Raw genomic sequence first — 17,126 nt, forward strand, 5'->3', positions numbered from 1 at the left:
TTTAAGGGTTTAACAACATATTGAAACTGAAATACCAGACAATAATAAAAAGGAAAATTGTTTCTTTTTGTTTTGGTGGTGGTGTTTTTTTTTTTTTTGGTTTTGTTTTGATTTTTGAGACAGGGTCTTGTTCTGTCTCCCAGGCTGGAGTCCAGTGGCGTGATCTCAGCTCACTGCAGCCTGGACCTCCTGGGCTTAGTTGATCCTCCTGCCTTGGCCTCCTGAGTAGCTGGGACTGCAGGTGTGCATCATCACTTGCAGCTAATTTTTTTGTATCTTTCATAGAGACAGAGTTTTGCCATGTTGTCCAGGCTGGAGGACAGTTATCACGATCCTGGCTCATGGCAACATCGCAGTCTGGGGCTCAAGTGATCTCCCTGTGTCAGCCTCTGGAGTAGACTCATGCTGCCATGCCCAGATAATTTTCTGCTTTCATTTTTATAGAGATGGAGTCTCACTATGTTGCCCAGGCTGGTCCTGAACTCCTGGGCTCAAGCTGTCCTCCTGCCTCAGCCTTCCAAAGTGCTGAGATTACAGGTGTGAGCCGCCATGCCCAGGGAGTCTCGCTATGTTGCCCATGCTGTTCTCGATCTCCTGGGCTCAAGCTGTCCTCCCATTTGGCCTCTCAAAGTGCAGAGATTACAGGCATGAGCCACTGTGCCCAGCCTTGTCTCTTAAAAAAAAAAAAAAAAAAAAAAAAGTCTTTGCCAAAAATTGTCAACCTGTAGTGAGTAATACTCAAAAGGTTTCATTGATCATGTCCTTTATTTTTTTTGAAACAGAGTCTTGCTCTGTCGCCCAGGCTGGAGTGCAGTGGTGTGATCTTGGCTTGCTGTAACCTCCATCTCCTGGGTTCAAGTGATTCTCCTGCCTCAGGCTTCTGAGTATCTGGGATTATAGGCGCGTGCCATCACGTCTGGCTAATTTTTGTATTTTTAGTAGGGACGGGGTTTCACCATATTGGCCAGGCAGGTCTTGAACACCTGACCTCAAGTGATCCACCAGCCTCGGCCTCCCAAAGTGCTGAGATTACAGGTGTGAGTCACTGCGCCTGGCCTAGCGGCAAGTTTCTGAGGTCACCCCAAAGCATAGCAGTTTGTCTATGGCTTTGTAGGCCATAGAACATGAAGCCTAGGGTAGCCCAGTCCTAGGGAGGGTGGATGCCATCTACCACATACAACCATTTCTTTCTAATCGTGCATGCCGGCCCCCTGAACACCCCCTTCCTTTGGCTTTGCTTTCTCTGGTGCCTCCATCTCCCAGAGTCCTCACATTAAAAAAATAGGGCAGGGATGGGCAAGTAAACCTTAAGCCTTATCTGATTAATTGTATAAATGACCCTTCTACCCAGAACCCACTGGAAAATCTTTAAATCTGAATTTGCCACTTTCCAAAGAGAAAAATGATAGCGTGCATCACTGTCTGTTTTAGTCCGTTTAGGCTACTATAAGAAAATACCTTAAGCTGGGTAACCTATAAAAAACAGAAACTACTGGGCATGGTGGCTCACGCCTGTAATCGTAGCACTTTGGGAGGCCAAGGCAGGCGGATCACGAGGTCAGGAGATGGAGACCATCCTGGCTAACACTGTGAAACCCCATCTCTACTAAAAATACAAAAAATTAGCCGGCCGTGGTGGTGGGCACCTGTAGTCCCAGCTACTCGGGAGGCTGAGGCAGGAGAATGGCGTGAACCTGGGAGGCAGAGCTTGCAATGAGCCGAGATTGTGCCACTGCGCTCCAGCCTGGATGACAGAGCGATACTCCGTCTCAAAACAAAACAAAACTAAAAAACAAACTTCCTTGTCACAGAGAGTCTGGGAAGTCCAGGATCAGGATGCTGGCAGATTCCATGTCTGATGAGGGCCTGCCTGATTCCTGGTTCTAGATGGTCTTTTTGCTGAGTCCTCACATGGTGGAAGGGGCCAGGGAGCCTTCTGGGGCTTCTTCCTTATAAAGGGCACTAATCCCGTTCGCGAAGTCTCTGTCCTGATGACTTAATCACTTCCCAAAGGCCACTACCTCCTACCACTATCACATTGCAGATTAGGTTTCAACAGAGGAATTTTGGGGGGACACAGAGGTTCAGTCTGTATTACCGCCTTAGGTTTGGTACTGGCATATTGGAGGCAGCCGGTGTTTTTCCATTATTTGAGGGATAACAAGATGAAGGTCCAGGTTTGCTTTTATTGGTACCAGGTAGACTCACCTTTGGCTGCACTTCTGGTATTTATTAGCAGAGGAACTGACAGCCAATCTCACTCCAGCCACTTGAATGCAGCAGTGGGAGAGTGCCAGTGACTGACCCAGTATGAGAGATGCCTCCTGGGAAGGTCCAGGCAGTGAAGTGGGAGGCAGTACAGGAACTCATTTATGCAGCAGAGTTTACCCTGTAACAGCAGGTCAGAGATCCTCAACATGGCTCTTCTCCAGAATCACCCATGGAGTTAAAAATGCAGATGGCCAGGCCTCCCCCCAGATTTTGGATTCAGTATCTAGGGTGGGATCTGGACAGCTCTGTATTTAAGAAGCTCCACAGGAGTTTCTGACACTCAGCCAGGGCTCGATGCTGCTTAGGAAGTGCTGAGCCCTGCAAAAGGGCTGAACCCTACTGTCCTCCCCCAGCCCCACCCAGGGCAGGGAGAGAAAAAAGGAAACAAGCAGGTGTAATAATAGGCACAGAGGAGAGTTGGCCTGGAGAAATCCAGGAGGGTTTCTCAAAGAGCACCCCTTGACATAGGAGTCCGTAGGCGGAGCGTCTGCCACATGAGTGGCCGTTGAGGGTAGCTGTTGTAGAGAGGCCTGAGGGTGGGAGGCGACGGAAGAAGCCCAAAGACCTTGGGGAGGATCTCCAGCGCTGTGCTCAGGAGGGCCTTCTGTTCACTTTCAAGCCACTGTAGGCCAACAGAGGAACCCAAGAAAGAGACCGGGGCCTGTTTATGGAATTTCATTCATTTCCAATTAAAAAAAAAATTTTATTTTAAATTCGGGGTACGTGTACATGTTTGTTCCATGGATTATATTGCATACTGGTGAGGATTAGGCTTCTAGTGTACCTATTACCCAAATAGTGAACCCTATACCCGATCATTTCCAATTTCAGTGGTTTCTGTATTTGATATTTTTGCTGTTGCAACTTTTTCTTTCTTTCCTACCAAGTCTTTGTGTTTTCTGTTTTCCTCTAGCTCTAAGCCAGACCCATATGTTTGCTCTCTTGGTCTTAGCCCAGTAGATGGTGTCTGCCTTCCTTAGAGACACTCTTGGTTAGTCATTGAGCCTCTCCAAACCTGCTTCTCCCACTGTAAAGTGGGCATAGTAAGTACTTCTCAGGGTGCTGAGAGGGCTGACTGAGAACATGGATGGGGATGGGCCTTGGAAACTAAAGTTACTCCTCAGATGAGTGGGATTAGATTTGGTGGATGTTTATTTTATTTGACTGGCCTTGTTGGGAAGTTATCGTCCATGTTGGTGTCTCAAGACACGTGGTCTAGGAAGCAAAACAGTCTTAACTAGGGATAAAACTTGCCAGCTCCTCTCTCTTAATTTTGCTTAAAATGCAAAGTTAAAAGCCATCATGAAACCAGGAAAGGAGTCATCATGTAGGCATAATTGTTTACTCAGGCACAGGCAAGGAGCCGCTTTCTGATTCTCCAGGGCCTCCTCTGTCCCCAGTGTTACCACAGTTCCACTTTCATAGACTGCTGTCGATATCCAGATCAACTTAATATTGACTGCAATTTATATTTACAGGCTTAATGCCAGACTGGGAGTTGGAGGTGTCCGATCTCGAGTTGGGATCCAGCAAGGCCTTCTCAGCCAGTCAACACGCACAGCCACCTTCCAGCAGAGATTTGATGCCCGGCAGAAGATTGGCCTCTCAGATGCCCGGCTCAAACTGGGAGTCAAGGATGCCCGGGAGAAGCTTTTGCAGAAAGATGCCCGATTTCGAATCAAAGGGAAAGTGCAGGATGCCAGAGAGATGTTGAACTCTCGCAAGCAGCAGACCACGGTGCCCCAGAAGCCCCGCCAGGTCGCTGATGCCCGGGAGAAGATCAGCTTGAAGAGGAGTTCCCCTGCTGCCTTCATAAACCCACCCATTGGGACGGTGACCCCTGCTCTGAAGCTCACCAAAACCATCCAGGTAACTTGTGGCTTTTGTCATGAATTCCTAGAAAGCTAGTAACAAAGGTAGATTTAGAGGCAAGGTGCCAGGAATGATTGGGCAAAAATACTATCCTCTCAAGTGCTGGTATAATACGCACTTTGCTCCTTACAGAGGCTTTAAGTACGTTATAGCCAAGGAACTATACAAGGAAGGAAAGATATTATCTCAGTTCTATATAAAAGAAAGAGGAGGCCCATAGAAATTTAGTGACTTTCCCAGGTGAGATACTGGTGGAAGAAAGAGAGGAAAGGACAAAAGATTTATTGAGCACATGCTATGTGGCAAGCACTTAACATGTATGACCTTACAGTCCTCACTCCACCCCCAGGCCCAATGGGATTTGGCCCCTAGTCCAGGGCCCTGGCCACCCTTCACAGCTGCCACCACAGAGGGAAAGGAAACAATGTCATTTAACCTTCATAGCAGCTTTGGTAATAGGAACGGCAGTGGCCACAGCAAACATTTACTGAGCCAAGTCCATTAAGCCCTACATGTGCATTACCGGCATGGTCTCTGGACTGATGATTCTTCTGTTACTTCCTACTGTGGGGGATGAGGCCCTCTGTAGTGCCTTTTACCAAAGACCAAAGCTGCATGCCCACCATGTATCAAGTTCAGTAACCCCCTTCTTCTAGAGAATGCATGTGGACCCTGTGGGGTGGATTCTGACTACTGAGTGTTTCCAGGTTCCACAGCAGAAAGCCATGGCACCACTTCATCCCCATCCTGCTGGAATGAGAATCAATGTTGTCAATAACCACCAGGCCAAACAGGTAGAGTGAGTGAGAGAGAGAGAATGTGTGTGTACATAGTGAACATGTAGGTGTGCACGTGTTTTGATGAGGCCTACTTGGGTGGATGGACTGAGGCTTGTTCCCAAGGTTCCCAGTTGGTAGTATTGGAGGCAGAGTTACAGCAAACTTTTTGCAATTAGAGTTTAAAGAAGAAATTTTTTTTTTTTTTTTTTTTTTTTTTTTTTTTGAGACGGAGTCTCGCTCTGTCGCTAGGCTGGACTGCAGTGGCACGATCTTGGCTCACTGCAACCTCTGCCTCCCGGGTTCAAGTGATTCTCCTGCCTCAGCCTCCTGAGTATCTGGGACTGCAGGCGCATACCACCACACCCAGCTAATTTTTGTATTTTTAGTAGAGATGGGGTTTCACCATGTTGGCTAGGATGGTCTTGATTTCTTGACCTCGTGATCTGCCCGCCTCAGCCTCCCAAAGTGCCGGGATTACAGGCATGAGCCACCGCACCCAGCCAAGAAGAAACTTCTTAATAGAGGAAGGGAGGCATAGGGGGCAGAGAGGCTAAAAAAATTTTTGTTTGTTTGTTTGTTTTAATTTTTTTAATAAAAGTTCTATGTGCTTAATACAGAAAACTTGCCAAAAAGTCCCTCAAGTTCCTATTCTCCAAAGCCAATCACTGTTGAAATTTTGCCATAGCTTCTTTTTTTTTGAGACAGGGTCTCACTCTGTCCCCCAGGCTGGAGTGCAGTGGTGCAGTCATGGCTCACTGCAGCCTTGAATTTCTGGGCTCAAATGATCCTCACACCTCAGCCTCCTGAGTAGCTGGGATCACAGGTGCATACCACCACATCTGGCTAATTTTTATAGAGATGGAGTCTTGTTGCGTTTTGCCCAGGCTGGTCTCGAACTCCTGGGTTCAATCGATCCTCCTGCCTCGGCCTCCCAAGTAGCTGGGATTACAGGTATGAGTCACCACGCCTGGCTAATTTTGTATTTATAGTAGAGACGGTGTTTCTCCATGTTGGTCAGGCTGATCTCGAACTCCTGACCTCAGGTAATTTGCCTGCCTTGGCCTCCCAAAGTGCTGGGATTATAGGCGTGAGCCACTGTGCCCAGCCCCAGTCTGTTTTTTGTGTTTTACTTATAGTTGTGGTTGTGGTTATATATCCTTCTTTTTTTTTGAGACCAAGTCTTGCTCTGTCACTCAGACTGGAGTGCAGTGGCGCGATCTTGGCTCACTGCAAGCTCCGCCTCCCGGGTTCACACCATTCTCCTGCTTCAGCCTCCCGAGTAGCTGGGACTACAGGCGCGTGCCACCATGCCCGGCTCATTGTTTGTATTTTTCGTAGAGATGGGGTTTCACCATGTTAGCCAGGATGATCTCGATCTCCAGACCTCGTGATCCGCCCTACTCGGCCTCCCAAAGTGCTGGGATGAGAGGCATGAGCCACTGAGCCCAGCCATGGTTATATTCTTATCCAATTTTGTATCACTTTTTTCACTTTGTAACTCAAGCATTTCTCTGTGACATTTCACATTTACTGTACATGTTTTAGTAACTGCAAAGTCCATATAGTTGGCATTCCAGTTTTATTTAAACCATTTTCCTGTCATTTTCACTGTTAGAAATCCTTCTGCTATGAACATCTTTGCGAATAAAGCTCTTTCTAGGGTTTGGATTTATTTCTGTAGGTCATATTAACAAGGATGGACTTTCCAAGCCAAAGGATATAAAGAAACATTTTAGGGACTCTTGGTAGATACTGCCCACTGGGAAAAAGGGACTTCTGATGTATCTGGAAGTTGTAGGACCTTCACTGGGCCCTTGTTGACAGGGAGTTAGCCTGTGAAGACTTGGGCCCCAGTCTTTCCAGGCACCATCACCCCTGTGCCCACTTCTCCTTGGTCCCTTTCATTCACTAGCAGCCATTTCCTTGCCATGCCTGTTCCAGATGTCTGTTGAGGGCCCAGATGCCACATTTGCTTATATTTCTTTATGTTATATTCTCAGAATTTATATGACCTGGATGAAGATGATGATGGTATAGCTTCCATTCCTACTAAACAGATGAAGTTGGCAGCTTCAGGCGGCTTTCTCCACCACATGGTATGGCATTTCATGTTTTCTTACACTGCGTGTCTGATCAGGCAGGTGGGAGAGGTTGTGTTGAATAGAGCCTGTTGTTTTTGGTTTTTTTTTTTTTTTTTTTTTTTGAGACGAAGTCTCGCTCTTTTCCCCTAGGCTACTGGAGTGCCATGGTGCAATCTTGGCTCACTGCAACCTCCGTCTCCTGGGTTCAAGCTATTCTCCTGCCTCAACCTCCCTAGTAGCTGGGATTACAGGCACCTGCCACCACACCTGGCTAATTTTTGTATTTTTAGTAGAGATGAGGTTTCACCATGTTGGCCAGGCTGGTCTCAAACTCCTGACCTCAGGTGATCTGTACGCCTCGGCCTCCCAAGGTGCTGGGATTACAGGCGTAAGTCACTGCGCGCGGCATGAATAGAGCCTTTCAATGCAGAAATATTTCTTTGTTTGGGCCATAAGATTTTCAGAGCTGGAACTAGTCCAATCCCTTAGTTTTATAAATGCTGAGACACTGGGGTGCCTTCTGATTTGTTCAGGGTCCCACAGCAAGTGAAGTGCAGGGCCGCAGCTCCTAGGTGCTATGTTTGAGACACTATAGGGAAAATGTGAGTGATCCCACAGTGGGGAGTCTGTGTTCTTTCCTTGGTGGCTGGCCATTCTGCATGGTTTGTAACCCTCTGTGGTCAGCAGCTCTGGCGCTGCTCTTGGAGTCTGGATTCCGTTGGTTGACATTAGCAGGAATACATCTCACCTGATCTGTGGGCTCTACCAGGTGCAGCCTGCATGCAGGGAAAGCTTGCTAGGCTAGAGTGTTGATCAGACATCATGCAGAGAAAGAAAGAAAACAACATCTGGGAGCATCAGGGAGGTCCATGCTGCTCAGCTCAGTGGTACAGCCAAGTGTCAGACAGGGAGGCCAGTGGGCTGCCCAGGTGTGTCCTTGTGGCAGGCACCTCCTTCATTTTTCCTTCAGACGCTCAAAGACTCAGTTTTGGTTACCGTCCTGAGTATGTGGACCAGCCTCCTGGTTAGTAAGAGAAACATGGGCCAGGTGCGGTGGCTCACGCCTGTAATCCCAACACTTTGGGTGGCAGAGGCCAGCAGATCACAAGGTCAGGAGATGGAGACCATCCTGGCTAACACGCTGAAACCCCGTCTCTACTAAAAAATACAGAAAAGTTTGGGCGTGGTGGCTCATGCCTGTAATCCCAGCACTTTCGGAGGCTGAGGTGGGCGGATCACGAAGTCAGGAGATCGAGACCATCCTGGCAAACACGGTGAAACCCCGTCTCTACTAAAAATACAAAAAAATTAGCCAGGCGTGGTGGTGTGTGCCTGTAGTCCCAGCTACTCTGGAGGCTGAGGCAGGAGAGTGGCATGAACCCAGGAGGCAGAGCTTGCAGTGAGCCGAGAGGCGCCACTGCACTGCAGCCTGGGCAACAGAGTGAGACTGTCTCAAAAAAAAAAAAAAAAATTATCCAGGGTGTGGTGGTGGGCACAGCTACTCGGGAGGCTGAGGCAGGAGAATGGTGTGAACCTGGGAGGCAGAGCTTGCAGTGAGCCGAGATTGCGCCACTGCACTCCAGCCTGGGTGACAGAGTGAGACTCCATCTCAAAAAAAAAAAAAAAAAAAAAAAAAACGTGAAGCTGGCTCGGCATAGTGGCTCACGCCTGTAATCCCAGCACTCTGGGAGGCTGAGGTGGGCAGATTACCTAAGGTCAGGAGTTGGAGACCAGCTTGGCAACATGGTGAAACCCCGTCTCTACTAAAAATACAAAAATTAGCTGGGCATGATGGCGCGTGCCTGTAATCCCAGCTGCTTGGGAGGCTGCGGCAGGAGAATTGTTTGAACCCCGAGGCGGAGGTTGCAGTGAGCCGAGACTGCACCGCTGCACTCCAGCCTGGGTGACAGGGCGAGACTCCGTGTCAAAAAAAAAAAAAAAAAAAAGAGATAGGTCGTGAAGCTGAATGATGCCAGTTTGTTTCTTTACAAAGGGACCAGGCCTTTCCAGTAATTAGACTGCTCAAGTCTGCTATCAAGGGAACTATCAGCTTGCTCAGTGAGTCTCTATCCCTATTTGATACCCTAATTGAATAAATGCCATATTTATACTAATGCGTTTTGTACCCTGTGAGATGGGTGCCGTTGATTACCCTCGTTTATGGATGAGGAACAGGCGTGGAGAGGTGAAATAAGCCTGTTCGACATCACCCAGCTGATGAGAAGCAGTGGATCTAGGAATGGAGCCTGAGCAGTCTCACTCTCAGGGCCCTGTGTGTAGTCACTGTGCTGTCCGGGCCCTAGAGACTCAGAATTCCATGTGAGGAATGTGGAATTCAGCATGGGGATGATGCTGCTTCACCCAGACTTGGAGAAGCATGGTGAATTGCCCCTGCCCATGCTCTGATGTGCCTCTCTGGCCGCTGCGTTCCTCCTTTCTCCCTGGGCCAGTGCCTGTAAACACTGCCCTAAATCAGCAGGGCCCCCGTCACTTCTGCTTTATGCACCTTTTTCCTCAGACACATTAATACAGGGGAGTTTTGTTTCCAAGGGACCACATCCAGACGGGAGGGGCTGTTTTTGGTGATCTGCACTGCCAAATGCCTGAGTGTCCCTGACAGTCTGGGAGCTGACGAGGCCGAGGCTATGTGTGGTTCCTCTGGATGGCCAGAAGAGGAACCAAAAAAACTGAATTCTGGGCCTTCTTAAGAGTGGTGATCAGCACATTGTGATAGAAGCATATCTGGGAATGAACTTGGCCTCAAGCTTTTGGCCTTTTAATTTTTTTTTTTGTTTTTTTTGGTAAGCAAAAGCAGCTTTATTAAGAAAACAAAGGAATAAAAGAATGGCTACTCCATAGGCAGAGCAGCTCTTCTACATTTTTTGTAGAGATGAGGTCTCACTGTGTTGCCCAGGTTGGTCTTGAACTCCTGGCCTCAAGCAGTCCTCTCACCTCAGCCTCCCAAAGTGGTGGGATGGCAGATGTGATCCACTATGCCTGGCCAAGCTTTTGGCCTTCTGACCAGCCTCATATTGTAGAATTTTTAGAAAGTCTAAGTGGTGTGGGTGAGCCTATGGCTCCTGGGTAATTTTCCAGGTCAGGGCTGTGTGGAAGCTTCCTGCCAAGAGCTTCTAGCACTGTGGGGAGTGGCTTCTGTGAGTGCGCGCTCAGGCTGTGTGTTTTTCTCTCCCCCTGCCCCTTCCCTATGGGATGTCACTGGCAGCCGGCAGCTTTTTTGGCTCCAGACCTCTAATAGAATTGCAGAGCTGGGAGGCATCGAGGGTTCATGCTCTCAGCAAGTTGTCAACCTCTTGGGGCTTCTTTAGAACATTCCAGGTCTGGCTTCTCAGATTCTTTTCTGTCTCTTTGTTTAGGCTGGGCTAAGCAGTTCCAAGCTTTCCATGTCCAAGGCCCTCCCTCTCACCAAAGTGGTTCAGAATGATGCATACACAGCTCCTGCTCTCCCTTCCTCTATTCGAACAAAAGCCTTGACCAACATGTCCCGGACACTGGTGAACAAGGAAGAACCCCCCAAAGAGCTGCCACCTGCTGAGGTGAGGTGACGGTAGTGACCACAGCAGTTGGGGTCAGGAGGGCTGTATGTTTATATGTATCTCATTGTGTTCCCCACGCCTTTGTGAGGTGGGCATTGCCACCCCCATTCTACAGATGAGCAAACCCAAGACCTAGGGACTCTCACCCTCAAAGACCTTGCAGGCTAGTGGGGACAGCAGACCTGCTGAGAGATTGCGATATCTGGTGATATGTTAGACTCTCCCAGAAGAAAGCTGTTAGGAGGGCTGAGGACAGATTATCTCATTCCAGTTGGGAAGTCTGGGAAAAAGGGCCCTTTTAGCTGAGTGGGTCTGGAAGCATGAGTAGCCTTCCAGGTAGAGGCTCAGGGCCTGAGAGGCTTGTGTATTTGGGAGATGGGAGAGGGTCCATGCTTTTAGCATAGAGTGGTGGGGGGTGTAGTGGACACTGAAGTTCAGGGGGCCCAGTTGCGGTGACTCTCCATGGAGCTTTCCTCTGGGCCTTCCTAGTCACGTGCCTGGAGGAATTTCTGTTGTGGGAATGCTTATCAGCTATCTGGCTTGTGGTAACACTCTTGTCTGTGTGGCAGCCTGTTCTCAGCCCATTGGAAGGCACCAAGATGACTGTGAATAATCTGCACCCTCGAGTCACTGAGGAGGACATTGTTGTAAGTACTGTGACCTACCAAACATTTAAATCTCAAACCGCCTCTGTGGCAAAGGTCTCTTAAGACCCACCCTCAGGTTTGATGCCTGCTAGGACTCACCAGACTCAGGTCACGCTCAGGGCTGAGAGTAATGACAGCAAAAGGATGCAGAGCAAATGGCTCATGGGGTGAAGTCGGGGGGAAACGAGGCACAAGCCTCCAGAGGCCCCTCCCAGCAGAGTTGCACAGGATGCTGGGCGCAACTCGCACCAAGTTGTGACAGCACATGTGACACCAGGGAAGCTCATTAAAGACTCACTACCCAAAGGTTTTACTGGGGACTCGTCACTTCGGCATTCTCTATGTAGCATGTACCAAAATTCCAGACACCCAGAGGGAAAGCAGCTGTTGAGCAGAAACCATGTTGTTTGCACAGTCCAGGCACAGTGAACTGTGGGGTGGCAGGAGCCCTCCTGAGATCCGAGTTCCCAGATGCCAGCCAAGGGCCACCTCTGGAATCGGACCTTTCAAACAATAGCAGTCAGCCCAGCTGCTTCATTCTTCTGCACAGCTTCTAACCAAGGCCAGGTGCCTGGCCTGAGTCTCAGAGTCAGGGGATATCTATGCTATAATGGGTCCTAAATGGGATCCTTTAGTCCCACTGGGCAGTATCCAGTAGTTGTGTTTTCCTTTGTCCTTTAGAGGTATTACAAGATGATTCCAAAGTGAAAGAAGTGAGATGGATTGGTGGTATCCACCTTCCTGGTCCATCCTGTCCCACCCATGGCAGTCATGGGCAAAACCTGTCAAATGCCTGTGAGTGGGGTTCTGGATGCAGCTAGGACTTTTCAACATCATTTTCATTCAGGCACCCAAAAGAGCCACTAGTTTAGAAATCCAGGCATCCTTTGAACTGTCAGTTCACAAAATGAATACGTTTGGAGAATCCAGCCTCTCCCTGCAGTTGAGTCCCAGACTAGCAGACTGCACTGGTCACTACATTTGTTAAATCTTTTTGTTTTGTTTTGTTTTTGAGATGCAGTCTCACTCTGTCACCCAAGCTAGAGTGTAATGGTGTGATCTCGGTTCACTGCAACCTCTGCCTCCCAGACTCTAGCAATTCTCCTGCCTCAGCCTCCTGAGTAGCTGGGATTAGAGGTGCCTGCCACTACGCCTGGCTAATTTCAGTAGAGACAGGGTTTCACCATGTTGGCCAGGCTGGTCTTGAACTCTTGACCTCACATGAGCCAACCGCGTCGATTTTTTTTTTTAAGATGGAGTCTTGCTCTGTCGCCCACGCTGGAGTGCAGTGGTACGATCTTGGCTCACTGCAACTTCCGCCTCCTGGGTTCAAGCGATTCTTATGCCTCAGCCTCCCTGGTAGCTGGGATTACAGGCGTGTGCCACCATACCTGGCTAATTTTTGTATTTTTCAGTAGAGACGGGGTTTCACCATGTTGGCCATGTTGGTCTTGAACTCCTGACCTCATGATCTGCCTGCCTTGGCCTCCCAAAGTGCTGGTATTACAGGTGTGAGCCACTGCGCCCAGCTAAGGTTAAATCTTAATTGTGAAACACAAACATGCTGTGAGATGGGTCACTCGTATGCCCTTCGCCTTTAGCAGGGACAGTGCTGTGAATGGTACACATGAGGATGGAAATTGTAGCCTATTTTGTGTAATACTTGACAAGTCATTAAGAATTAAAGCTGATTGCTGGGTGCAGTGGCTCACGCCTGTAATCCCAGCACTTTGGGAGGCCGAGGCTGGTGGATCACCTGAGGTCAGGAGTTCGAGACCAGCCTGGCCAACATGGCAAAACCCCATCTCTACTAAAAATAGAAAAATTCGCCAGGCGTGGTGGCGCATGCCTGTAGTCCCAGCTACTTAGGACACTGAGGCAGTAGAATCACTTAGAACCTGGGAGGTGGAGGTTGCAGAGAGCCAAGGTCACGCCATTGCACTCCAGCCTGGGTAACAGAGGGAGACTCTGTCTCAAAAAAAAGAAAAGAATTAAAGCTGTTAATAAGCGTAATAACAACTGCCATTTACTGAGTACTTGCTGTGTGCCAGTCACTTTAGGCAGACTCTTGGAAGATACATAATGGTGGAAAAGTAAACACCAGTCATGATCAGTGCTCAGGGGAAATTGCCAGTAATAATCACCCTCGCTTCTCTTCTACCCAAATAAGCAATGTTAAAAGGACAATGGTAATAAAATTGGAATTACACCTACTATTTATAGTTGGCCCTCCATATCTGTCAGTTCTGCACCTGTGGATTTAGCCAACCACTGAATGAAAATACTCAAAATTTTAAAAATAACAGTATGATGAGAAATAATACAAATTTTAGAAATACAGCACAACTATATAGCATTTACATTGTATTCGGTATTATAAGTAATCTAGAGATGATTTAAAGTATAGTGGATGATGTGCATAGGTTATATGTAAATACTACAGCATTTTATAGCAGGGACTTGAGCATCTACAGATTTTAGTATCTGCGAGCGGTTCTGGAACCAGTCTCCCGCAGGTGCAGAGGGGCATCTTGTTTTGATATTTACCATTAAAAACAAATCACGTCAAGGACCTTTTCATCAACCTTTGGGCCTCACAGCAACCTTGTGAAGGCAGTTGCAGGTGAAGAAATGGCGTGAGTGCTAGTCAGCCTCTGTCCATCTTCACATTTTGCTCCCTCTCTGGCCTTAGTCGTCTTGTCTGTAAAATGAGGTGGGGATCGGAGTCAATGATGTGTGCAAAGCACTGCCTTAAAAATTATCTCAGTTGAGCTTTCCAGTCACCCTGGGAAGTAAGCTAGTCCTTTTTATTTTCAAAGGAGGAAACAGGCTCAGAGAAGTTAAGTAACTTGCTAGACGTCTCATAGCAGATAGGAAGCAGAGCCTGGGGGATCAAACTCAGGTCTGACTTAGAGTGACCAACTGTCCCTGTTTTGCTAGGGACTCTCCTGGTTTCATCACTCAAAGTCTCATGTCCAGGGAAACTCTTCAGTCCAGCCAAACCGGGACTCTGGGTAGAACTCCAGAATTTGTATTTCTAACAGATTCTCAGGTGACAAATTAGCAGCTGTCTTTCTTTGTATACATGTATTCTAATGACAGGGCTCTCTGAGAAACTTTTCATAACTGTTTTATCCCTGTTGAGGTGGGCACTGAAGACTTTGGTGGTGGCTTGCTGGGAGATCCCAGGTGATCCAAGGCTTGTAAGCCCAGCCCCTTTCCCACTGCTGACCTCATCTGGTGCTGTGTTGAGGCCTGTGGATGTCTCAAGATCACCACCCAACGTGGAGCCTCCCTGCAGTCTCAGGCACAGGGGCGTATTTAGCTGCAGCAGAGCCACCACACCCTAGGGCCTTCAGAGTGTGTGAGTGGCAGGTGGTGAGAAATCCTTCCCCAATCCCAACCCCTCTTGTTGTGTGCAGGAGCTTTTCTGTGTGTGTGGGGCCCTCAAGCGAGCTCGACTGGTCCATCCTGGGGTAGCGGAGGTGGTGTTTGTGAAAAAGGATGATGCCATCACCGCGTATAAGAAGTACAACAACCGGTGTCTGGACGGTAAGTTAGGGAGAAAGCAGTCCCCTGACCCTCCCACTCATCTCTACTTGCTGTCAGGTAGCAGGCCTTCCAGGGGAAGTCTCTCTGAGATTGGTGGAACCTATCTCTGGGGCCTTGTCTGCACCAGGAACTGCTATGCAGTCTCTGAGTAGTCCTGAGCTGTGGGTTACACAGGGCCCTGGATTTTCACCCAGCCCTTACGCTTTTGAGCCCAGCAAAAAGGAAAACAGCATTTCTCCATGGATGGTTCTCTTAAGGGGTCTTGCCAGGGAAGCCAAGAGGCACAGCTGTTGCCTCCCAGATGTTGATCTGCTTAGTGCCAGGGCAGAAGTTCCTCCAAGCCCTGGAGTTTTGTCTGAATGCTGGCATCTGGGTGAGAGCTGCTCCTGGTGGGTAAACAACAGACTTTATTGACTTGAGGTTCATATTTTTCATCTCCAGATAGCCTGTAGAGAAGAATTCTGTCTGCCATGCTCCTTTTCCACTCATTTGTTCTTTCAGTATGTATTGAGTGCCTACTGTGGACCAAGGCCCTGTGCTAGAAGTGGAGAAGCAGAGACTAATAAAACAATACAACAATAAAAAAATTACAAATAAAAGACCTGGAGCCTTGGCTAAATCTTGGCACCTGGGTGAACTCCCCTGGGTGAGTCAGTGGAGTTCTGATTTGCATTTCCCCATGGCTAATGATGTTGAGCACCTTTTCATGTGCTTATTGGCCATTTGTATGTCATTAAAAAAAATTATTTTTATTTTGAATTTTAAATTTCTGTTCTTTTTTTTGTTTTTTCTTATTTTTTGTCATATGTTTGGATGTGGAAAGATACTTATTTTCCTTTTTCTTTCTTTTTTTTTTTTTTGAGTTTCCCTCTGTTGCCCAGGCTGGGGTGCAGTGGCGTGATCTCAGCTCACTGCAACCTCCACCTCCCCGGTTCAAGTGGTATTCCTGCCTCAGCCTCCCAAGTAGCTGGGACCACAGGCGTGTGCCACCACGCCCAGCTAAGTTTTTTGTATTTTTAGTAGAGATAGGGTTTCACCATGTTGGCCAGGCTGGTCTCAAACTCCTGACCTCAGATGATCTGCCCACCTCGGCCTCCCAAAGTGCTAGGATTATAGGCATGAGCCACTGTGCCCGGCTATCTTTGGAGAAATGCCTGTACAGAATCTTTATCTGCTTTTTAATTAGGTTCTTTTTTATTATTGAGTTGTAAAAGTACTTTACATATTCTTAAGTCCCTTATCAGATAAGTGATTTACCAATATTTTCTCTCATTCTGTAGGTTTTTTTACTTCTGCTTTTTAATGTATTCATATGCAGTATAAGGACTTTTTGGTTAACAGCAGACCACATATATGACAGTGGGCCCATAACATTATAATACCATATTTTTACTCTATTTTTTCTATGTTTAGATGTACAAATACAGTTGCCTACTGTACTCAGTAGAGTAACATGCCGTACAGCCGGATGTGGTGGCTCAAGCCTGTAATTCCAGCACTTTGGGAGGCTGAGGCAGGAGGATCGCTTGAGCCTAGAAACTTGAGACCAACCTGTGCAATATGGCAAGACCCTGTCTCAAAAAATAAATTAGCTGGGCGTGGTGGCGTGTGCCTGTAGTCCCAGATGCTGGGGAGGCTGAGGTGGGAGGATCACCTGAGCCTGGGAAGTTGAGGCTGTAGTGAGCTGTGATCGTGCCACTGCACTCTGGAATGTATTCCCATGGTTAAATGGTACATGACTGTGCGTTTACAGCTATATATTCTAAGCATTGCTTTAACTGCATTCCATGTTTTGGTATATCATGGCTTCATTTTCATTCATCTTGAATTATTTTCTAATTTCCCTTGTGATTTCTCCTTTGGCCCATTGGTTATTTAGGATTGTTTCAATTTCCATATATTCATGAATTTTCCAGATTTTCTTTTCTTCTATGAGTGTTTAAGGAAAATAGGGATTTTCTTGTTGTTAGGTGGAATGTTCTGTACGTGTCTATTATGTCTTGTTGCTTTGTAATGTTTAAGTGCTGTTTCATTGTTGATCTGCTTGGTTCTATCTAGTATTGAAAGTGAAATACTGAGGTTTTTGTTTGTTTGTTTTGTTTTGTTTTGTTTTTTTGAGACGGAGTCTCCCTCTGTCACCCAGGCTGGAGTGCAGTGGCATGATCTCGGCTCACTGCAACTTCCGCCTCCCAGGTTCGAGCAATTCTCCTGCCTCAGCCTCCCAAATAGCTGGGATTACAGGTGCCCACTGTCACACCCAGCTAATTTTTCATAGAGATGAGGTTTCACTGTGTCAGCCAGGATGGTCTTGATTTCCTGACCTCGTGTTGGCCAGGCTGGTTTTGAAGTCCTGACCTCAAGTGATCCGTC

The 17,126-nt window shown here is 47.7% G+C and overlaps 1 protein-coding gene across 3 annotated transcripts in view; it reads left to right on the plus strand.

Annotated features, from left to right (window-relative positions):
* The window catches only part of POLDIP3 (DNA polymerase delta interacting protein 3), a 31,183-nt gene that overhangs the window by 8,192 nt on the left and 5,865 nt on the right, over window positions 1-17,126 (plus strand). Inside the window, exons 3-9 of one of the 3 annotated variants that reach the window (XR_004030903.1) lie at window positions 3,750-4,140; window positions 4,851-4,937; window positions 6,923-7,018; window positions 10,378-10,557; window positions 11,127-11,204; window positions 14,627-14,756; window positions 15,258-15,402. Coding sequence is in view for 2 of the 3 variants with exons in the window: in XM_003264833.4 (XP_003264881.2) it covers window positions 3,750-4,140; window positions 4,851-4,937; window positions 6,923-7,018; window positions 10,378-10,557; window positions 11,127-11,204; window positions 14,627-14,756 (962 nt within the window). In the remaining variant the exon portion in view is untranslated. The remainder of the gene's footprint in view (window positions 1-3,749; window positions 4,141-4,850; window positions 4,938-6,922; window positions 7,019-10,377; window positions 10,558-11,126; window positions 11,205-14,626; window positions 14,757-15,257; window positions 15,403-17,126) is intronic. The other 2 variants (XM_003264833.4, XM_003264834.2) reach the window with 2 other exon arrangements.

The sequence above is a fragment of the Nomascus leucogenys genome, chromosome 7b, assembly GCF_006542625.1.
Source record: "Nomascus leucogenys isolate Asia chromosome 7b, Asia_NLE_v1, whole genome shotgun sequence".
Lineage (NCBI taxonomy): Eukaryota > Metazoa > Chordata > Mammalia > Primates > Hylobatidae > Nomascus > Nomascus leucogenys.